Source organism: Tasmannia lanceolata, unplaced genomic scaffold (assembly GCF_043159265.1).
Source record: "Tasmannia lanceolata isolate RefF3 unplaced genomic scaffold, GAP_Taslan_0.1 ptg000008l, whole genome shotgun sequence".
In the NCBI taxonomy this organism is placed as follows: domain Eukaryota; kingdom Viridiplantae; phylum Streptophyta; class Magnoliopsida; order Canellales; family Winteraceae; genus Tasmannia; species Tasmannia lanceolata.
This window is the reverse complement of record NW_027518685.1, coordinates 32,534,792-32,559,363: the sequence shown is the minus strand read 5'-3', so window position 1 is coordinate 32,559,363 and position 24,572 is coordinate 32,534,792. Positions and strand designations below refer to the sequence as shown.

General features: G+C 36.7%; 1 protein-coding gene across 1 annotated transcript in view; it reads right to left on the bottom strand.

The window, feature by feature from the left end:
• The window catches only part of LOC143882885 (uncharacterized), a 62,736-nt gene that overhangs the window by 3,716 nt on the left and 34,448 nt on the right, over positions 1-24,572 (bottom strand). Inside the window, exons 14-23 of the mRNA XM_077386273.1 lie at positions 21,538-21,921; positions 18,622-18,679; positions 14,097-14,184; positions 12,043-12,117; positions 9,276-9,353; positions 9,026-9,169; positions 7,428-7,503; positions 6,711-6,772; positions 6,529-6,583; positions 2,275-2,368 (exon numbers count right to left, since the gene is read on the bottom strand). Of these exons, the coding sequence (XP_077242388.1) occupies positions 2,303-2,368; positions 6,529-6,583; positions 6,711-6,772; positions 7,428-7,503; positions 9,026-9,169; positions 9,276-9,353; positions 12,043-12,117; positions 14,097-14,184; positions 18,622-18,679; positions 21,538-21,921 (1,086 nt within the window). The 3' untranslated portion in view covers positions 2,275-2,302. The remainder of the gene's footprint in view (positions 1-2,274; positions 2,369-6,528; positions 6,584-6,710; positions 6,773-7,427; positions 7,504-9,025; positions 9,170-9,275; positions 9,354-12,042; positions 12,118-14,096; positions 14,185-18,621; positions 18,680-21,537; positions 21,922-24,572) is intronic.

Here is a 24,572-nt window from a genome sequence, read left to right as displayed (position 1 = left end):
GAGAAGAGGTAAAGAGATTAACCTAAAACAGATGTTCCGATAAAAATTTCTATTGAAGATCACAAATCGAAATACAATCCATGTACAAAATTATAAAACCTCACCCTTTTTCCTTGCTTTTGCAGAGAGAGAGAGAGAGAGAGAGAGAGAGAAGGGGGGGGGGGGTTTGTAAATGGCATGAGAGAGGAGGGAAAATGGAAACCATGGAAGGTAAGCTGCCACTTAAAAACCCCAAACAAAAATCCAACAACAATATTGGCACTACAAGTTTTAACTTCTTTTTTAAACAATTGTCAAATGTTATTGCCTTTCCCAAAAACCGATATTGGCACCACAAGTTTTAATCTCTTTTTTAAATAGCTGCCAAATTTGATTACCTTTCCCAAAAAATGGCAGCAGCCACCAATTGATATGCTTGACCATCATATTTAAGAAAAGGCCTAACAATGTTTTAGCATCTCTAGGCCTAACATTAAAATAAAGAGAAAGAGAGAGAGAGAGCACCAGAGCGACCCAAATTAGCGCTCCCAAGCTAACCCGCCACCCCCTATAGCGAGCCAACTTAGCCTACCCTCATCATACCCCGTACCGAGCTACCATCGTACCCGTACCCGTTCCCGTTCCCGTACCGCACACTGGAACGAACCGCGTTCTAGATAACCTTGAACTGGTCCACAGATCGAGTGAAGGAAACATGAATCTCGCCTCTATGTTTTACTCTGGCGAATGAAATGACAACCAACCTCTATGTGCTTGGTTCTCTCATGGAATACTAGATTAGTAGCTATATGAATTGCATACTTATTGTCACAATAAAGCTGAGCTGAAGAAGGGACATGACCTCAGAAGCCTGCCGGAGAGAGGAATCTTCCATGAGGAGAATCCATGGAGAGAGAGAGAGAGAGAGAGAGAGAGAGAGAATAATACGCTCAACAACAACAACGGCAAGTCATGAAAGAAAGAAGGACCACTAGATGAGCCGATAGAGGAGACTGCGGCTCCGATGTAAATTGAGATAATAAGAAGGCATGATAAGGCCTCTAGGACATAAAGAGAGAAAACGAATGACAAAGGAGTCGGAGCCACAGAAAGGATGGTGGGGGAAAAAAGGTTTAGGCCATTAGGGAAAAAGGGGAGAGAGTAGGAGAAGAGGGTTTAGCGTTATTTAAATAATGGAGTTTAGGGTGGAGGGAGGCAAGGTGGCGATGAGGGAGAAGTGTAAAGGGTATGAAGGTAGTTAGATTAGAGGATTATTGGGAGAGATTAGGGTATGGTTGGGGAGTGGAAGGTGGAGGAGGTAGGCGTCGGGTTGAGGCGTCGGGTGGAGTTAGGGTTTTGGGTTCCGGTGAGGAGAGAGGGTGCCGGTGAGGGTAGACGGTGGCAAGGGGGTCGGTTGGAGATGGGGTGAGAGGAAGGAGGGGTCTAGAGGGTCGGGTTTGGGGTTGGATGGGAAGGGAGGCGAGGGAGCAGAGAGGGATTTCCAGCGAGGGGAAGAAACGAGGAAGGGGTGGGGGTTACCGTCGGGCTGTGCGAGAGAGGGTGGAAGACGAGGGAGGGTGGGGGTTGTTGTCGGGTGGGGCGAGAGAGGGTCGAAGGTTATAGAGAAAGGAAGGGGGGTTGTTTTCGGGTTGGGTTAGAGGGGAGGTGCGAGGAAGGTGGGGTGCGATTGGGTTAGGGTTTTGGGGAGCAGGAGTAGAAGGAAGAAGAATAAGAAGGGTGGCAATGGTGTCCCTAGGGAATCAAAACCTTAGGGCTCTAATACCATGTTGAGAGAATACCATGTTGAGAGAAGAAGAATAAAGGAAATTGGTGAGTTTAGGTGTGCTCCCCTCACTTATATATTTATATAAAAGAGAGAACATACAAATGACCACTACGCCCTTAGGCATGTACAAAACACACACATACATCTAACAATTCTCTTTGTAAAACCCAAGAATTAGTGAAATCTCAGAATTTGTCATACACCAAATATATCAGAGGCTTAGGATCATCCCATAGAGAATGTTTTTGGGGCACAGTGTACCTACGATGGAGACCAACAAATAAATGATTTAGATCATCTAAATAGGTGCAAGCCCTACTATACTTTTTCTGGGTGTGTATTTCCACAAAAAATGCACTCCCACTTATCATATAAAATCTCCTTTTTAGAAGAAAGAGACAAATAACAATAACAAACAGATGATAACTATTGCTAAAAAGAAAACACGGGAGGAAAATGATTAACAAACAAAAAAACACGGTAATACGACATAGATAATGATGGCAGACCTTGCTAATTAAGTGATGCTGGAGAGCTTCATGTTTGGGGATGTGGTAGAAAATAAGGATGCTGGAGCGCTTCATCAACACTTAAACGATCCTCCTGCACATAAAAGCATTTCTCATAGGATTACAAAGTTACATAAATGCACAAACAGTTGCTGAATTGAAGCACAAACACCATTCAAAAATAATAATAATAATAATTGAAGCACAAAGAGTTCTTGAATTAAAAAACAAGTTGCATAAGTTGAAAGAACTTGCCAATGAAATGACCATTGGAAATTAGAGGTCTAATATCGTGTTCAAATTAGAATTTGTTCTAAGCTTGTCATTAGAATTTGTTCAAATTTAAGAGCTCGAGTCAATGGATTGATAGCAGAGAGAAATTCAGGCATTGGTTTCCTTGCCACTCCAGGGTGAACCCCTGAGAAGCGAGTTAAATGAACACACGGATGAAACAGCTATGCATTTTAGAGCTTCTAAAAAATATCCAATATTAAATGGTGATTGCTGTCCCAATGAAACCCCTGATAGGCAACCCTCTGAACCCTTCACTATCGACTATCACCAAGAGCTAGGTGTAACAATTGAAAAGTGAAATCGAAGGATCCAGTCACCCATTAGTACCCTGGAATCCCATGAAAGATCTCTCCAACACCTTATTAGCAGGCTCACTAGAAAAAAATTTGAGATACAACCCATTGAGAAAGAGATATTCTGACAGTATGAAATGCTATGGTCTCCTCAAGTTCATGAAAGTTCAAGGAGTTGGTGACAGCTAGACTGTATGAAGTGCTCAATGCATATATAATGCACATTCTCTATCCTTGTGAATTGATCTCCATATGGATACTTCAAGAGCTTAAAAGTTCTTCGCCAGATTGACTCTCAACAAACTATTCTGTATTATGAATTATGAAACCAGCGCCATGGGGACTGGTTCTGCTCATTCTGTGCTTATTACAATTTTAAATGGAGGGGTAGGTGTCCATGGTGTTATCAGAAGAAAAAGGCATCACCATCCGCAGTATACCGCCCAGTGGATGAGACCCAGACTGGAAAAGGCAAAAGTGATCAGAGGTGGAGGTTTGGGGATTGGTTATGCCCTTCCTGTAATTATGCTAATTTTAATCGACAGATCAGATGTCGCTGGTGTCATCTGGGTAGAGAGGAGCAAGTCCCATTTTTTGCACCTCCCCCCACCATCTCAGAGGTTAGAGATGTGGCTCCTCAGGATACTAACTCTTGGCCTGATTCCGGAGTAATCTCTCCCTTTTTGGAAGAAGATGGGTCATTGTCCCTTTCTATTTCTGGAAAGGAGGTGAAAACGAGAATGAACTCCCTTGAGGCATGCTTAGTGGGTAGAAGGAAGGATCTCTCTAGATCCCTTCAAGACCTTTGGGTATGGGCCAAAAGCTCCTGGAATACCCCCACCCTCCCTTGTCCATGCTTGCTTTCTAAGGATGAAATCCTCTTTATTTTTTACTCGAGGGAGGTGGCCTCAAGGGTTTGAACTTAGGGGCCGAGGTTTGGGGTGACTGTTTATCCTCTCTTTCCCACTGGTCCCCAGATTATATTTAGGGGATTGAGACTGTATGGGTTAATTTTTTGGCATTCCATTACATGTATGGGCTACATCGACGGTTGAAGCTTTGGGAAATCTCTTTGGGCAGGTAATGGAAGTGAAAATGGAAGGAACTCATAATCAGTGTATGAGTTTTGTATCAACCAAAATCAAGGCCACCAGGTGGAAGCTGACTCCCCCCTTGGTGAAGCTTCGGGTCTTCGATCATTGCTACACAGTTGGAGTCTCAATTTAGGATTCCACAGAACCTTCGGCTAGCCTGAGCGAGCCCTCCCCGTTATCGGATATCCCCCCAGTGAATAGGCCGCCAGCGATCCCCTTGAGAACCATAACAGGTGTTTAGATGTCTCACGGGGGCCCCACCATCAAGTTTCAAATTTCAAATTTTCAGGGGAAAGTGGTGGAAGATTTCAAGGCTCCCTTCCCAAGGCTATCCAGAAAGGACATCTGGGCCCCATCTCCCTAAATCATGGCGTTGGCATATATTGGAATGAAGGCTTGAGTAAAGAATTATCTAAGGTCAGGCTTGATCAAGACCCAGGAAATAGTATACGGATCTCTAAAAGCTTCCCTTGCTCTATCTCTGAACATGGCATGTTCGGTCTAAGGTTAGGTTTTTCTGGTTTGCCTATTTTCTGACATGATCTGTTGTTTCTGGTATTGCTGGAGGCTTCCCTTGTGGTCGTCATAAAAAAGACGTGTATTGGTGTATTTTGGATATAATAGAAGGATGAAAAGATCTCTTTGATTCAGAGACGGTACGAATAGTTGTTCCCTTGAGTAGGAAGCTAAAAAGTCTTAGAGTTTTGGGTTTTGGCGGTTATATTAATCTGCATTCCCTCAAAGGAATTAATGTTTTCAGGATCGAGAAGTGTAAAGGACACTCGCTCCCTTGGGATTGGATGGTGGTCAAGTGTAGTGGGGATAAATTCATAACTTGAAGGAGGTAGAATGGAGCGGTTGGGAACCGCCCTCTATTTGATCTTAAAGAGTAATATACAACGAAAATCTTATAATCAAAATGGAAAACCAGGTTTGGGGTTCATCCGATTTTCCCTCCTCTTCGTCCTCTTTTCAATCAAGAAAGTGACCCTTGGAGGTTGTCGAGATTGAGGAGGCTTTTTCGACTGTGAGGGCCTTGGTTTATGATAAAAAGTTAGCATATGAGTCCCTTCCAACCCCAAGAGAAGGGATTTATCACTTCCTGAAGAGGCAATGGAAATTTTTTAAGCAGGCGGCCATTGAGAGACCGGCAACTTTCTTCGAAATAACAGGTTTACATAATGTGAAGGAAACCCATTCGCCCCTACATAAGCACCCCTTTTTTATCAAGTTTTTGGAAGATGAGAGGAGAGAAAGGTTCCTCCGATGGAAGAAAGCGAAGGAGGCAGGGGTTAAGAAGCTGGAAGCGTCGCTAGGAAGGAAGCGGGTGGCTGGAGATAAGAAGCTGGAAAACGGTGATGTTTTATCCTTGGATGAGGACTATTTGGAAAATGATATTGAGTGTCTCCTTCGGGAGCTTAGGAAATGTGCCTATTAAGGACAATTTTTAGCACTTTTTGGTTGGTTCAGATTCTAGAAAGTTTAGATTTCTTTTGGAAATGAGTAGTCGATGCTATGGGGAGTGGTTTTTGTCCGGGAGATGGGTACAATAGTGTCATGATCTTCTGCTTTGACCCTGGAAATAGTATCCTAGTTGCTTCTTATGTATGTAAAGGGAGACCACTTGTCCCCTCCTTTTGTAACTTATATTTGATCTATAATATAATATGTCAATTTTCATAAAAAATATTATCACGGAGATATTTTTCCTTGCTGAAAGAGAAGCCCAATGACAAAATCAGAGAGCTATTTCTCCACACCGACAGATTTCCCTCCAGAAATTTGTGACTTTTTTTTAAGATTTAAAAAAAATTTATGGCCTTGAAGTGAGCATACAAAAGAGTCGGATTTTCTTCTCCGGTATCCTTTTCTTGCTTAGGTGCATAGTACATGCCTTCGCTACTACTTAGTAGTTTATAAAAGTCCTAGTCATTTGGTTGGGCTTTCAGCCTCCATAAAATTCGAACTCGTTAGGGGTCCTACCAAACCCAAGCTTTCCAACCAAAAAAACAGGAAAAAATCTCTGTGATGCAAATATTTCATGTCTGAAGGGCATAAAAATGTTAGCACTAGGATGGTTGTAGCAATTCAGAGTTGCTAATACAGCTTGTTTGGTAAGCAAAAAATAGTTGTCTGATAGTGATACATCACATCTCAACTCCTCGAGAAACATCATCTAAGCTATTAAAACATGAAATTTCAATGTTTGACCAAGTCCAAGAAAAAGGAAATTTGTGACACTGACAAGAATATTCGAATCAAACAATGGTCAATATAAAACAGAAACATTGATTAAATTAAAGCTATTCAGAATGATTCATTTGGATATATGAAAGTATCATGGATGGCGCCACAATCTTTTTGCAATTTCTTCACAGTTTCCCCAAGAACCCCTAAAAACAATTAATTACATTATCCATTATAAAGTTACAGATTTTACTAACAGTTGAACTAATTGCAGGTAGCTTTTCATTTTATCTCTATGATGTCAACCAAGACCTGAAAATGAAGGCATGAGAAAGCACTCAAATATATTTCATTAATGTCTGAGTAGCAACTTTCTTAATACTTACAGGATGCCACACTAACAGTTGGCGCACTAATCGCATGGCCCAGACATTCGGAAACCTGAAAATTATTGACAAAAAACATGAATTAAGCTAGTGACACAAATACACGGAATATCAAAGTAACTCGATATGTAATGAAAGATGTGTATAATAACAAACGGTTAGCGAGTAAATTATAAACTAACCCCAGTTTGAGAGGATCTCTACTCTTCACATGATTTGAGAAAAACTCTTCAGAGCATTTTCCCTTGATTCAAAGAAGTAATTTATCATCAATGTGTATGCATTATATTTTGTATATCAAAAAGAGAGTGACATGAGTTCAAGGAACTTGAAATTTAATTTAGATGTAACCTATACTATTTGGGCAACAAATGGATAGGAAATACAACATCGGCAGGCAAGATAAGACTAAAAAACAGTAACTACAGAACTTTACAAAGCCTGTAGATGTAATCAGTGATAGATCCACGGGAGGCCTTAACGTATGACAAATATTTTATCATACACGGTAATCATCCTGTATCTTGTGTCATGACAGATTAAAATGGTGAAGTTCAACATTTAGAAAATAACCCGATAACCAATAACGCCCAGTGGTTTTTGGCTACTAACAAAAGGAAGTTATAGGATTGGCCCATAAATAAAACATCATGGATGGAAGAACTAGATCACGGGAAGATGAGGCTAAACATTGTTAACTCCAACTTTAATGCCTCATACTAATTACCAGTTTTCTGTTGAATTGGTATAAATTTATAATCTCAAAGATCCAATAAGATAGTGCTCAAAAGAACACCAAAGAACTCGGAATTCAGAATTAAGTTCCCCACCACTTTAGGGAAAATAGCAAATACATTCCAGTAAAGAAATTAAACCAGAAAAAAGGAGAATAAACTTACATGGATCCTGCTATTCTGATGATCCTTTAGTAAACTCCCAGGGATCAAAATGCACATTTCCATAAATGCTCTTATTCTGGCACCATAACACATGAAATTATAAATGACATTTCATCAACATTTTATTTAAGAAAGCCATTTGAAACAGTTATTCATGTGTGCTGGGAAAGGCCCAAGCTAGGTGGGCTAAGATTGAATATTGATGGGGAGTCAAAGGACAATCTCGGCTTATCTGGGGGTGGTCAGATCATTAGAATTCATGCTGGCAGGATTATCATTGCGTTCTCTCATTTTTATGGTGTGGGAAACAATGTCCAGGCAGAAGCTAGAAACATTCTTGATGGCCTTAATTGACATGATTGTTTCTAACAAGGATCCTCCTTGGTCGATTAAATACTATTGGCATGAGCATCACTCTCTTATCCTTGATTTGACGCCTAAAATGACACATAGTTCAGAGAGGGTAATCAGGTTGCGGATCACCTTGACTGTGCTCGTATACGGAAAATAATGTTTTTTTGCCACTGGAGAGATCTTCCTACATTGGCTAGATTTTTGTGTATTTGTTGGCTTCTGTTTCTTGAAGTTAGGTAGTATGTCTCCATCATGTACCTTTGGGACTCCTTGGGCATTCCAAGTATTTGTAGCATGTAAGTTTTTTTGTATTAGTTTTATGGATCTGGAGGTAACGTGGTATGCACTCCACCCCCCTTTTTTGTGTACTTCTATCACATCAATAAAATTTAATGTGTCGGCCAGGGTTTCTATATAAATTTCAGGTTAAAAAAACTAAAGCTGTCAAGAATGGTCCCCCATCATGTAAGCATCGTGGAAGTTTGAGTGCACACCAAAACACAGCTAGTAGACCATAGCTATCATTAAGCATGGTGAGATGAAGTTGGTAACCTTAAGCGGCCCAAAGAGATGTTCGTTGCTGGACTTAGGGGAACCTATTTTCAGTCACAGGCAGCTAGTTGGGAAAAGTGTTATGTGGATGAGTCCTGGCAAAGATACTATGCATGCTTTTCTGTTCAGTGCAATTGCACCAATCAAATTTGGTAGCTTTATTAGATTTTTCACATAAACTAAAAGAATCCATCCTCACTTATGGACATGTGGCAGCATGAAAAATGACACTTAATAAAAGGGTACAGTCTTTATTATATTCTCTTATGGTCTTAATTTCTTCACCAATATACGGTGAACATATTTGAATTTTTTTCCACGAATTTCACATCCTCTCTAACTCGCATGCTCACAGGGACACTGTTTTCATGGCAGACTATAGGGACACTTACATCTCACAGGGACACTGTTTTCATGGCAGACTATAGGGATAGCTAGGTATTGATCGTTTTGCGCTTTCAAACATCAAACACAGCGGAAGATATGTAGCCTTTCTTTTTCTTTCTTGTAGATTTTAATGCTTCTCACTTTACTCAACCAAAAAAATGACTTTCTAAACAAAGGAGGAATTCATCATATGCATAAATAGAAATTCAGTTGAAGTAATTGAAAAATCTTCTTCATAAGGCCTTATATAACTCCTAAATAGTAGATGTTTTCATGAACGATTTTCTTGGAGTTAAAAGTATTACCTATATGCTAGCTCCTTTATGCCTTCGTTCCAACCCTCAAGATATAGACCCATAAGAGGATGTGTTCGGGCTCTAATCTGAAAAACCTTTGGTGATCCTAAGATCAATTCTAACATCACAACACCGACACTCCACATGTCATACCTGTCAAAGAATACATAATGGTTGTTGATAAATGTGTTCTAGTTAATATCATCAAAATTGATTTCACAAATTTGTTGAATTACGCTACTGAGATGAAGAAACATACTTTACAGCGGTTGTCCCCTGAAACCAGCTGGCATTCAGAAGGCCTTCTGGGGGTGTATACTCCAAAGTCTGTCCATATCTTGAAAAAAAAAAAAAGATGAGATAGAAAACATAATATCTAGTGTCAAAGTTGTATTTGAAAACCACAGAGGACACATCGAAAAAATATATCAAGTGTCAAAGCTGTATTTGAAAACCACAGAGGACACGTATGAAATGATTAAACAAAGTAAGCGCCATGAATTTGTTCTAAATTATTTATAGATAGTAAGATCTTTAACTGATATCAATTAAAGAGCCTCAACCATTATAGGAACAAATGGCTCTTTCAAGACAAAACCTTAAAATCCAGTTCCATTACAATTTTCCTTCACCTATTAGTTTTTAAACTTTGATTGTCTGGCTATCTAAGTTACTGAAACCATGAAAAACCTAAACAGATTCATTATCTTCCAAACCCACTAATTAAAACCTGCAGGCTGACAAAAGGCTGAGTAACCATCAAGAAATCACGAATGATGGATCATCCTCTGTAGAACATGCTTGGCCTAGCCAAGTCAGTTCCAAGTTCATTATATTGAGGAATGAGGTAACCAAACCCACTAATTAAGGTACCCTGAGATATAAGGTGGTATTGTCTACAAATACATGAGTTGGTGTCAAAAGTCAAAACATGTATATGAAGTGTTTGATAATGTCAGTGAGTCATTTCATTTCTAGATAATTTGAACTAAGCAGGTGCTGTGTGCGTAGGATATGTCTCATATATTTAGGTAAGTTTGTGGAGAATATATGGTCAGTATGGTCATTTTAAAATTTTGGCTTTGTTGGACAGGTTACAGTTCTCTATACTTATCAGAGAATATATATTTAAGAAGTTGTTGTCCATGCTTTGGGGGATAGATTTCTGCTTTTAGAACTTTATTCTTATGTAAGATTTAGGAAATTTTCTTACAGTAAGATTTACCTACCTTGAAAAGGGGTTTAAAGGTTTGTTTTATATAGGAGATGTGAGATGCTTTACTGACATGGTCCCTCTATCATCATACACGTATCAATATGCTTGACAGAACATATCTTCCAGCACGTCTGTTAGGGAGTTTGTTAAGGCCATTTGAGATATTGTACATCTCGGTGATCTATAAGTGCTATATCCAGACACAAGTTAGAAGCATTCTTGATGGCCTTAGATATTGTAAAGCATTTGGATTCTTGAAAGTTTGGATGGAATCAGATACCAAGGTCTTAATTGACATGATCGTTTCTAACAAGGATCCTCCTTGGTCGATTAAATCCTATTGGCAGGAGCTTCACTCTCTTATCCTTGATTTGAAAGCCTAAAATGACACATCAGTTCAGAGAGGGTAACCAGGTTGCGGATCACCTTGCGAACTATGCTTTTAAGTGTAAGAAAAATAATGTTTTTTTGGCATTGGAGAGATCTTCCTACATTGGCTAAAGACACTGTGAGATGTGATTTCTTGGGAATCCCTAGCATTCGTAGCAAGTAAGATTTTGTATATTTGTTGGTTTTTTGTTTCCCGAGGTAAGGTATTATATCATCCTCATGTTCTTTTGTGACTCTTTGGGCATTCCAAGCATTTGTTGCAGGCAGGTTTTTTAATTAGTTTTGAGGATATGGAGGTAAGGTGACATGTCCTCCTCTTTGTACTCTTTTATCATATCAATAAAATTTAAGGTGCCGGCCCGGGTTCATAGATAAATTCAGGGTTGAAAAACAACCCTTTTTGTCTTAACTAAATGTATCCCATTAGGAGTTGGAGTGGTGAATGCCAAGTCCCTAACTAAAACTAACAACTAATACTCAAAGCATCCTAATTGAAATGGACAGCTAACACTCTATTCTATTCATTTGAATTTAATAATTGATAGCTAACTCAAATTGCTAAAGAGGCTTTCCAGTTACATTAAAAATATAACCCCCACTTGTGAATTATAACCCCAAAAATTAAAGGAAAAAAAAACAATGCACCCTAGTCGACCCAATAAAAGACCCCTTTTAACCTCTAATTTAGCCTTATTTTTTTCCTTTTTTCTCGAATGGTGATCCCCATCACATGCTCCCATAAGAACCGGTACACAGTTCATATCAAATGATACCTTAAGATACAGATAAAAAACATATACACTATGCCATTTGGACTTGAACTCCAAAATTAAGATACAATTAGGATGATATTTATCTTATGTAGGATGATATTTATCTTATGATATGAATCTTACACCCATGGATAAAGGTTCCTTTTTAGCAGGTGCATCTTCAACATCAACAAATGTACTATTCACGAGTAAAAAAATCAAAACAAACAAAAGTTCATGGAATAGACAATTATTTTGGTCATTTACATTCACGTACATAATCATGATAGAAGGAATAATATAGAGTCAAAGGAACAATATAGACTAAGTAAAGTGCGGCCTTCTAGAAAATAACATGAAAAGAACTAGGACACACACTAGAAAATTTCATTAGATAACAATTTGGGAAGCAAGTCTAGTATACAAAATAATTTTCAAAAAATGTCTAGTATACAAAATATTTTCTAGACAAAGCAAAACTGTTATACACTTGTCAAAATTATGTGTTTACAATCTAGCATGCATATATCATTATCACGCCATATGAATATTTGAACTTCATATTAGTTAAAACTCGACCAAACAAAAGCATTTTGAGTTGAAGTGATATTTATAAATATGTATGAAGCTAACAGAAAATCCATTTTTGATCGTATAATGAGTCATACCTAGAGGGTTCGTTTGATCCATATAGATTCTTGATAGAGTACTCGTCAATTGCACTACCAAAGTCAATAATTCTCCTAATCAATCAAACAAAAAAATCCATTTAGTATAAAATGGAAAGCGCCAATCCTACCAAAATGGATAGTTTTGCCAACATGTAATGTCACCATAGTCAGTTTATCCCCACAATGATGATTATGATATTTCATTAATCAAGAGGTTACAAGGAAATCAATATGGTCGAAGCAAAACCTTGGCCCATAGGAAAAGAATCCAGAATAGGAGGAGGCCGAATCTGCTTCGTTTTCCTTCTCTTCGAGCTGAAGTTCAGTTCTTTATTCGCATAAACAAGGTTCGGTACAGATAGTATGGTAAATTCAGGAAAGCCTGATCAAGGCTTTGCTTTGCTTTGACATTGCAATTATGCGGGCAACACCCTCTCCTCTGGCAAACCAAACCAGTGATCGCCGTCTCTAACTGAATGCTCAACCTCGCCCACACAAGAACCTATTCTCCCAGTGCTAATTTGCCTAAGTGCAGGACCTAACCTATACAAGAAAGTCTAGAACAGGCACAATTCCTATTTTGTACTAAGTCAGCAACCAAGCCGGTTTCTCTATACATGTGATATGCCTGAATAATACAAATTAGCTATGGATATCTCATAAAAATCTGGTTTCCATATACTTTCTCCATTACAAAAAATAATGGAGACATAGCACTAGAATATCTTGTTGAATTAACAAATTAAAATTAATTTCGGAAGTCAAGTTCAATGATGACTAGTTTAACAATCATATTAAGAGTTTGTAATTAATAAAGATGTTCACCAATACCAACTGGTTACTCCATAAATACCTACGTGAGACAATAACAGCTCCAAATATCATGGAAAATTCCAACAAATCCAATTGGGTTTGGATTACCTTATAATTGCAGTTATCAATTGCAATGACATAATGATGATCATACAAGTAGAACCACACATTATATTTTCCTTGTTAAAGTATAAAAGATTAAATAACGCCTTCTCCAACAGCTTAAGCTGTTGGAGCAAGTGGTTGTTTCACATGGTATCAGAGCAGAGGTCCTGAGTTCAAACCCCTTGATGTTGAAAACCCACATGCAATGGTCAACTCAAAAGTGGGGCTACATGTACCACGTGCAGGCCAACCCAAAGAAAGACGGGCCACACGTGAGGGGGAGTGTTAAAGTATAAAAGACTAAATAATGCCTTCTCCAACAGCTTAAGATGTTGGAGTAATTGGTTGTTTCACATTCCTATTCATACCAATACATTTTCCAATTCAATAAATATTGTAGATAAAATGAGAAGTGTTTATATAAAGTGACAAGTGTGCGGAGTTTTCTCTTTTATGGTAGTTTCTGTCATTCAAGCAAGACAAGTATTTCCCAATGCAATAGATAATGTAGATCTATTGTTTATATAAAGTGAAAAGTGTGCGAAAGTTTCCCTTTTACGGTGGTTTTTGTCTCCTCCACAGGATTAGTAAAAGTGGTTTCTTAATAAAGTAATATAAAAAATAAGTGAGAGAATGTGGTTGCGGCAAAAATGAATCAAAAGTTACACAAAGTTCAAGAGATGTTAGTAAGTGCTTTTAAACCATTCAAAAATCCATACTCCTCAATCTATTTATCTTTAGGTGATATGATTGGCAAGTTACCATCATTAACTTTCCAAAGACATCCATTATTGACTAGTTTTGTGGTTGAGAAGTGTGCAGAAAAAAAAGTTGCGCAAATTTTGGGAAATGTTACTAAGCACTTTAAACCTTTCAAAAATCTAAACTAGTCAATCTATATATCCAAAATTGATATGATTAGAAAGTTACCATCATTGACTTTCATACGACATCCATTATTGACTAGTTTTGTGGTTCATTACAATGATATTTCCAAATTAAAATAAGATACAATTGGGCTCTCTGTACATATCCAAGATACAATGAAAGATACAGACAGACAAGTAGTGAATGAAAATTAGAACAATTGTGTAGGACAATTATGAAGAAAGTCAAAAGTAAGAGGTACATACATTTTCATATGGTAGTGTTTCCCTTCTCTTGGTTTTCCTCTTAAGCATCGCCCTGTGTCCCCATCTTGAAAGCATAACACCATATTTCCTTCCATACCGGAAATATAAAGAAATATTTTAAAGTTAGCATAATTGAACCTAACCTACACCTAGAAGCCCTAACCAGGAGAACATGTTGAACCTACAAATTACATAATAAAAATACTGGTCGATCTCTCTTGTCAATGCTTTAAAGTTTTTTCATTGAACATAACCTACACCTAACCAGGAGAACATGTTGAACCTAAAAATTACATAATCACAATACTGCCCGATCTCTCCCGGAAATGCTTTAAAGTTTTTTTCCATCTATAATGCCAATTCTTGGGTGGATTTGTTTTGCTAATTTAATGTCTTGATAATTTGTATTTTTTCTAATTTTTTGTACTACAAACAATTTTTAGGGTGTTTTATTTCGATCATGAGAACCCTATCAAAACTAGAATTTTGACTTGATTCCCTCTTAGATTGCGACAAGTTGCCTAAGTTTACACGGAGAATTTGGAAAAATAAGAAAGAAAAAAAATATTTGAAGACAACATTGTGTCGACCAAGCTGTCGTATGACAGATGAACATGTCAAATCAAAAATAGAAAGTAAAACTTGTACAACAAGGAAACAATAGCAATAATCCCATCACCTTCTCCACTATTCACTCCATATTACTCTCAAAATCATGTCCTTCCCCCTCATCTTTTAAGTTTTACCTCAAACAAATCAGATGACACGGAAAACGAGGTTAAAGAAGTTAGTCACGATGGTTAGTATTTTGTGTTTGCATATCATGATAATTTTCTCTATCAAAGATAATTCTGCAATTGATAAGTATTTCTAGCCAATGTCAAATGCAGTAACATTTACAGCCAGGTTTTAAACAATTGGAAGTACTTAAATCATGATAGGGCTCCTTACTTAAGTGATAGTTTGTACTTATGTTTATGCATGATGGGGCCCGTCATATTGAAGTATACAAATGGCATATTTATAACTATAGTGGCTTATATTATATAAATAGGGGATAGAAGCAGCGATGTTGGAACTCAGCCTTAACCAATTCTTTCTAACTCGACCTTCCTGTTCCTTTCTTATTTCTCTTCTTCTTCAATTCATTACCAGCCCCTTCACTTCTTATTTATCTTCTTTTTCCTCTTCGTATTTTCGTCTTACCTTCAAGCTTTTGTTGGAGTACTGAATCACTGCCAGAATAAAAAGGCATCTATAGGGGTGAGCATTATTCGGTTATAACCGAATAACCGTTCAGTTAGGTTTTTTTCCATTTCGGTTCGGTTTCGGTTAGTTTTTTTTGGAAATTCGGTTATTCGGTTTCGGTTATCTAAAAAAAAAATTTATGTTAACCGAAATTATGATAAAAAACCAATTTTTTCCAAAACAAGTGCTATATGTGCACTCCGTAGGATCATCAAAACCGTCCATTTGATTGATCACAACTTAATTAGGTTGTGTTCAAAAAATCATTTCGATCGGATGATCCTAGCCCTCCGATCCAAACCAGGATTTTGCTTTTTTCCCTCTTTTCCTCCCACAATTCTGTTATTCGGTTATAACCGAATAACCCAATTTTTTTCGGTTAGGTTTCGGGTGCCGAAATTTCGTAACCGAAATTATTTCGGTTCGGTTATAACCGAATAACCATCCCTACAGCATCTATACAAAAGACATGAAATTCCTTAGTCATATTTGGATGGCCTTGTCCGGGTCGTTAGCAACTAAACTACAGTATAGCAATGCCTATTACCCCCAAATAGATAGCTAAACGGTAGTAAATGGGGGTTTGGGAAATTTGTTGTGTGATCTTGCAAAGAACAACACAACACAATGGGATTTGACATCCGCACGAGCAGAGCTTGCATATAACAGCTCCATGAACAGGTCTACAGGAAAGATCCCTTTTGGGATTGTATATTTAAAGAAGTATGACAGGTTCGTCAAAGGTTGTTGATCTTGTAAAACTATCAAGTCAATTGTGTGTTAGTGACGATAACATTGCAAAAACAGTACAGTTAAAGAAGTCAGACAGGTTCGTCAAAGGTTGTTACAATGAACTAGCAGAATAACGAAGATATTTTTTTTTCACAGAAGACACAGGGAGTATCATGTACAAGATTGGGCCATGGTGTTCCTTCGACAGGAAAGATTCTCCAATGGTACTTATCACAAATTGAAGAGCAAGATAATAGGCCCAAGCAAGATATTGCATAAGTTTGGAGAAAAAAAATATAAAGTTGAAATTCCCCAAAACCATGACAGCTCCCCATCTTTAATGTGGCTGGTCTCTATAGATATCATGGTGACATTGGATTTTAAATGGATTATGTTGGAGAGAGGTTACATGCAAGTTTTTAAATTTCGGTTTCGGTTTTGGTTTCGGTTTCGGTTTCGGTTAGGAATTTAGATGGCAGTCCTGTAAAATCACGGAAACGTATGCAAATGATAGAAATTTAAGATACAAAAAATGCTAAAATAAGCACAAATATATATTTAGAAACCATCACATAAGCAAAACAATCATCCATAATGATTTGATAACATCGAACACCTAGTGACATGCATTGTTGCGTATGTCTGATAATTCAGTATATACCACATTTCATAAATTCAAACAAATATTTATACATAATTCATACAGAACATTTCTCACGCAATTCATATAAATATAATTACGTAACACATAATGATCTAGCATGCAACTAATGCACGTACAGTTATGGTTTTGGTATACATTACAATTTTAATATCGTTTCGGAGGGATGGAAACGGAAACATTTCGGCTGTTTCATGTTGACTTCCGTGGGGATTTAAAACCATGGTTACATGAACATATTCCAAATAAAGAAAAAGATAAGATTGAAAAAGTGATCCAAGTACGGGAAATCAAGACTAGGGTTGGTACATATTACAGTTATCTCATTAGGTAAGATGGCAAACTTGATCAGAGAAATCGTGTTTAAATGAAGATGAAATCAGAAAGATAAATGCTGACATGTGCCGACCTATAAACCTGCGAACTCGCACGGAAGCGAGTTCATTTTTAGAGAGGAAGAATGATGCAAGCACAAGAAAAAGGCATTCGGCCATTCCGATCATTTCCATCTCCAGCTCCAGCTCCAGCTCCAGCTCCAACTGCTTACCTTGTGAGGTTTTTACTATAGCATTTATGAGGATTTTTAGTCTAAAATGTGGGTTTTGGGGCCTAAAATGTCTTTTATTATGTTTATGCTTATGTAAGGGTTATTTTAGGCAACTAACATTACCAAGTGACTTATGCGAAGGGTTATAAAAGGGGAAATGAAGGGACTGTTTTTGAAGATTTTCATTTCAGTTTCCTTTGGGTTGTACTGTAACACCTCCAATTTAGGGTCAGCATCGGGAAAGTCATGGTTTTGGGTCTTCAATTTTCGGGCAGCTTCCAATCCCTCCACTGCTGTATGTTTGCACGAGAAAACACCAAAGTTGGAGTCGCTAGCCTGTTGGACAGGAAGGGTTCATTCAGATAAAGTTCTTATTTGCTTTCTTGAGAACATTGTGATTACTATTGTTGGGACAAGTTCTGGCTTCTTTATCTCTAATTTGATCATTACCATTTTGAGTTCACATTAGTGTTAGAAATTCACAAAACATTGGCGTTTTCATGTTAAATAAACTTTATTAAGTCCACTACAATTTCAAAATAATGAAATAAAACATCATGTCTATTAAAATGAGTTTTCTTTTAAAGGGGACCATTTGAAATGATATGATATGAACTATTCTCCTGTTGATTGATGAGATGCAATGAGAAAAGAAAGTGGCCACAAATTCCCACATTTATCCAGCAAGCCAAACTAACTTTATTGTTCCTAAATGATTTTGAGGAAAAAAAAAAAAACACTAAAGTTGATGAGCTATGAAATAAACTAAGCTCCTACAAGGAAGAGTGGGTTGACTAGGTTCAATTTTCAAGTCAATCCACCGAATTTTACAACTATGGTTTAGAGTTCGAAATATGAGATCTTTATTCTCACTTGGTTTCTTTCTTTCCTTCAATCTTTTTAGCTACAGGTATCTGTTTTTTTCCTCTTGGTCAACTTGTTTTGTTAAGAAAGAGATAATAAGGAAGAGCCACAAGGGATCATTTAATGCTAGAAGGTCTCCAAATCCCCAAGCTTTCAAATTTAATAGCCACTATAGGTCCTTAACTAGGATTTCAAAATAAGCAAATAAAACATATTCTAAAAATTTGCCTTTTCTCTGCTAGAGTAAAAAGAGCAATAATGGGAATGGGTTGGGCACCAATTAAATTGAATTATCCATTATTGGGCCAACATCAAAACCCATTGGCTTGAGACTGCTTCGGACATAATAAATTTTATTTAAGTGCATGGAATAACCAAAGCCGAACCATTGACATCAAAGCGAAATGACTAATATTATCCCTTACAGTACATAAAAAAAGAAATTGAACTTAAAAGGAAGCAGTTGTCCTCACCAGGTTTTATGTCTCTGTGGGTGATATTGCGATCATGACATGATTTGAGAGCCATCAGCTAGAAGTAAAAAGTACATTAACTAAAATTGAAGATTTCATAAGCAAGACAAGTGAACTTGAAAGTAATATAAAAGAGTACTTGGTTTGATCTAAATGATCTTATGGCACATGAAATGTGCAATGCTAACAGAAGAGCTTGATCCATGTTTATATAGGTATATATGCCCATTTTTCTTTTATTTTTAATTCATTTTTTACAGTATATTACATTATATTTGACATTAATATTCTTTGACCTGGATCTATGTGGATATACTCAATTGTTTTGAAAATCTTACGATTTATGATTCAAATCAAATTTTATGGACTAGAATCTGAATCCCATGATTGAATCATAATTTGTATGAATCTTCTAATTTTCAATCGAATCTTACGCTTTGATCATAAATTGCAATATTTATATGATCTACATAATTTATCCTAATTACGTTTTGTATAAAAGAAAATTAGGATTTTCTTCTGAATGACCCCATTTTCATTTCTGCATTATAAGAAGCCTTCAAAAACCCTATCGTACAAAGGAAGAAGATAAAGATGGAGGACAAGTTCGAATGAATCGAACAGTTTGAACCAGTCAAGCACAGTGCATGGCTTGAGGGCAGTACTTACATAGAGGAGAGAGACGATTACAACGAGGACAACAACGATGGCTTACCAATTTTTTATAATTAATATTTGTCATTTGGTGTTTGAGACTTTGAGAATTGATACGATCGTGTCACTTATTATTTTTAAGATTATTATCCAATATGCATGGGTTTGGATGGGAAATAATTAATCAGTACGTTAAAAGTTCATAATTCTTATTATGACATTGAATAACTAATCATGGTAGTTTCTAATTAAATTAATGGACTTGGATCAAAATGGAATAACTGGATATTTTATAATTCTATAATTTGCTTATGATTTTTTTATATCCGAATGAATTTTAAAATTTATTTTATAATTTTATAGTTCAACATCACCCTTTCCTCCACGGCAAGATTTGGAGACCTCCCTCATTGAGATTGCTTGCACCTAAGCAATACGACCTCTCTGGGCGGCTTTCCTGTTTCCGATATCACCAAAGACCTCTTTGTTCCAAACTCTTTACGATTCGATCACCATTATGAATTACACTTTGATTTCGATTTTCATAACATTGGGTGTACTTGTTGTTATTAGTATTGGGTGTACTTGTTGTTATTAGTTTTTTTTTTTCTTGACTGCTTTTTTCTTCTTCTTCTGTGTGGATTTGTTGTTTTCTGTCTAACAAATATATTTGATGTTTGTTTCTTGATTTTGCATTGTTTATTGTTTTCTGCTTTACTATACAGTTTAATTTCCTTTTTCCTTACTATAATAGGTCCAATCTGTCAGTTCTGTATTTTAACTATGATACTGCACTACTTTTGTGAAATACATGTATTGCCTTGTGAAAGTTAAGTCGCTGCTTTAGTGTAATCTTACATGCAAAGACTGTTTCTTTCGTTGGTTGTTCACTTGTTTCTACACTTTTATTTCAAGCACTTATAAAAAAAATTTGGTCGACAAGCAGATAGGGAGACCAAATAATGTTCGGCAACATACTATAAACAATATACATCACATTAAGATTATCATAACATTTTTTTTTTTACTTTGTTGCATCAACAAGATATGGAGACTCATTTGATCGAAAGACAGCCAGTTTATGTGTTTGTCATGCTTATTATTATGACCCAGAGACAGGAAAAGAGGATCCATCAAAGAATGGTTTCTGCAGCAATTTTCTTTGCAACTCAAATCCTGGAGACAAATCCCAGACCACAGGTACATGGTTATTCTCTGGAATGACAATAAGAAAAGTCTACTCATTCTGGTCGCTGAGAGCTCAGCTAGCTCAATTGGCTGAAAATAAAATACCAATTCCAAACTCCAATTTTATACAAATTTGGTTCTCTCAATGATCTAGTATGTGAACCTTTAATAAATTCAGTTAGTTCTTCATTGATTCAAAAAAAAAAATGTTCATATTGATTAGGAGCTTCATATTGATTAGGAGCTTGAGCTAATTTTTTAACTCCCGTGTTTTGTTGACATGTTGACGTTGTTCATATTGGTTAGGCTTTGTGATTGGGAGCTCTTTTGTTTTATCATTGCATCTCTCGTGGTAGGTTGAAGCATGAAAGAGGCTTTGTAGTTTTCACTTCTCACTTTTAAATTTTAAGCTGGTAGAAACTATGAATACAATAAACAAACACGTATACACAATTCATCAATGAATGATAATTTAGCATTGACTTTATCTTCATAGATAATTTGATATTTATTTGATTTCTAATACTATAAAGGTTAATTCCTCGGTATTTATACATTTATTTATTCAATAATTATTGAATAGCTAAATATATTCGTAATTTGTACGCTCTCACTTAATTTAATTGTGTGTATGTGGTCGTGTCCCCATTCATAGAATATTTTTTCTTTTTAGGGGAGGTGGGGTTGTTGAGGGTCGTGTTCGACACCCAGTGTCGTGTCAACACACAAAACTAGTGTTCTTGTCCACACATCAAAGAAAATAATAAGACCACACCATAAAAATTTCAATTAATAATTTGCACAATTTTTGTAAGGGCATATTGGACCAGGTTTTTATTTTTATCATCAAAACATTTTTAACAAGTCAGTCATTCAACCACACAGAACTATTTTACTGGAATCCCAAAGCATCCGACCAAAATTTAAGAAGAAAACAAGCTAACATTAAACATGTGACGTTTTATTTTTCTTCTGTGTGTCTAGTAACTATATACATTCCATTTCAGAAATATTGAACAAATTTAAAAAGAAGAAATTTATGATGGATATTCCTCAAGGCTAGTGCAAACATACCAACTGCCAAATAATGTCACGCATTTCCTTTTTTCCTTCTTCGGTTGTCCTCAACCAATGCCACCATGTGGATGGATGCAATATCTGAAAGGCTTTTACTCCATCATCCTTTTCTTGACCAGTGGACTTTGCTCCATCTTCTTTATATATCAGATTCGCTAGTGAAAGCCCTTCATATCGGAAAACAAGCCAGATATCCTTTGATGGTGGTTCAAAAGATTCTACATGCCTAGTTTTGCTTTTACATTTCAAAACAAAAAAAGATTCTTCATATCGAGCAATATGCATCAATCCTTCTTCAATAGACAGAGAAGCATTTAAGAAAACTTCTCCAAAATGCTTCTCCCTTAATCCACTTAAGTAGGAAGCAGTCCCTCTCTCCGCCTGTTTGGAAAAGCAATTAATGCACTATAGATCCTCTTATCTCAGTCATTTAAAATAATGCAACAACAATTGAAACCAAGGGGAGAAAGATAGACTGAACAGGCACCTTATGGAGTAGTGAATGCTTAACATAACAACCTAAAATGGGAGCGGAACTCTTATCCTCAATTTAAAATTAAAATAAATTGCAGGAGAATAAGTGAATTTAAGAAAAACACCTTCTGAAGAACTTATATGTTTCATGAGTAGCAGGGTGCGAAGCAAATCATAGTAAACCAGAAACATTATGGCATGGCAAACTAAAAGTTGATTGAAAGCATCTCCCATTGGTATCAATTAAAAAAATATAGATTGATGCTCGAAGTCATCTAACAAGGAGATGTACTAAAAATATAAACATTAATATAGGGGCCAAATAATAGCCCAAGTTTGGAAACCCTAAGGATCCCACACGTTTTTTATCCCAAAAAGCTTAGCCTATATATACACTACAGGGTGGACGAAATTCTTGAGTATTTTCTTGTTCTTGGAACATAAAAGGAGGGTCATCAGCTCCTTGGAAAATTTTGTGGAGTTTGCTTGAGAAGAAAAACCCGGGAGCAAGGAGTGAATCAAAGAGGGCAATGCATTTGTGTTGTTAACAAGTAAAAGCTTTCAAACTATTTTTTTTTTTTTTTAAATCCATGAAAATCTCAGAGCTGGTCTAAGGGTATATATTATATCTAAATAAATTTAAAATATGATTTAAAATTTTCAAAAAATTAAAAATGGTTGTGGTTTCAGCTTTCAATAAAAAGTCAAAGTCCTACTCTTACACACCACAACAATGGTGTGGCTGAAAGAAAAACTATCACCAATTGAAAGTGGCTCGATCTCTTCTCATCAAGATGAAGGTTCAAAAACCTATTGGGCTGAAGTAGTTTTAACTGCATCCTATATGATTAATTGGATACCTACTATTCTAGAGGGAAATTATCTTCTAGATAATCTAATATTTTCTCTTCCTCCCAAAATCTTTGCTTATGTTAAATTGCTCATGTTCTAGGTCCAAAAAGAAGTTAGATCTTCGATCCAAGACGTGTATAGGATATTCCAATACTCAAAAGGATACCAATACTTTTGTCCAATCAATCGAAAAACTATTTGTACCCAAAGATGTCACTTTTTATGAAGATCTAATATATCTTTTTCCATCTTTGATACGGTTGCACCGAAGTATGAGCTGTCTATACCTCTTCATGTTGCTATTGTTGATTTAGAAAGAAATGTCCTCCAGACAAAATATTACAAGCCTGCATAAAGAGAAAGTTTTGAATCCAGCAACCATACCAATCCAGGGAATAGCTACAATCATATGATTTGCCTATTTCTCTTCGAAATAAAAGAGGACTTGTACTCGTCATCCTATAGTGTACAGTGTACTTTATTACCTATAGTTCATTGTCTCATTTCCAAGCGCATCTTGAGTCTATTTAATCAGTTTATATATCTTCCAAACTCGCAAATGCAACACTAGCTGATCTAAAGTGGAAAGAAACTGTGACATGAGGAGATGCTAGCACTTGAGAGACAGATAACATGGGAAGGGAAAACACATTATTGGATGCAAGTGGGTTTACAATGTGAAGTACAAACCAGATAAGGATGTTTATATGAGTAAAGCTTTACTTGTTTAAAGGCTTTACACAGTTGAGTGGCATTGACTATTAGAAGACTCTCTCATTGCTAAGCCAAACTCAATGCGTGTTCATCACTCTATTGTTGCCACATGCTCTTGGCTGTTTCATCAGTTAGACGTGAAGAATGCATTTCTTCACAATGGTTGCAAATAGAGTGCATCACTACCGGGATTTCTACCAAAATTTCTACCCCAAAGGTTGCATCCTTGGGAGGGGTCGGGGAGGTATGTCAACTCAAGAAGGCTATTTGCAAGTTGAAGCAATCACCACGGGCATGGTTCAAACGGCTCAGTACTGCCCTTTCTCAGTATAGCATTCAACAAAGTACCTATGACCATTCAGTCTTCATCAGGAAGACATCATGTACTACCACTATTTTAATAGTATATGTGGATGGTATTATATTTACTGGGGACAATTCAGGACAGATTGAAAATGTTGAGCAATACTTGTGGAGTGCCTTTATATCAAGGATCTAGGCAAGTATGTTTTAGACCTCCTTAATCATCAGCTATTTCGTAGGATTTCAACTCCTCTGCATTATCCTTCAAGATATCAGGCATTGACTGGAAAGTTTATATATTGTATAAAGATATGTCCATATATTGCATATGTCATAAGTGTAGCTAGTTAGTTCATGCATTCTCTATGTCTTTATCATTGAGAAGTTGCTCTTTGCATAGTTTCCTACCTCAAATGGTCTCTAGAAAAAGATTTAATGCATTGAAATCATGGATACTTGAAGGTAACAGGATATTGTGAAGCAGATTGGGCAGAATCCCCAAATGATAAAAAAAAGCAACCAATAGCCATTGCACACTTCCCTGTGACATAGAAAACCAATAAACATTCAGTGGTGACCCGTCCATATTTTGAGACTGAGTATAGATCCATGGCTCATGCTATTAATGACCTAATGTGACTTTGTTCCCTTCTTACAGAGATAATAGCTGAGGTCTCTATTCCCATTAA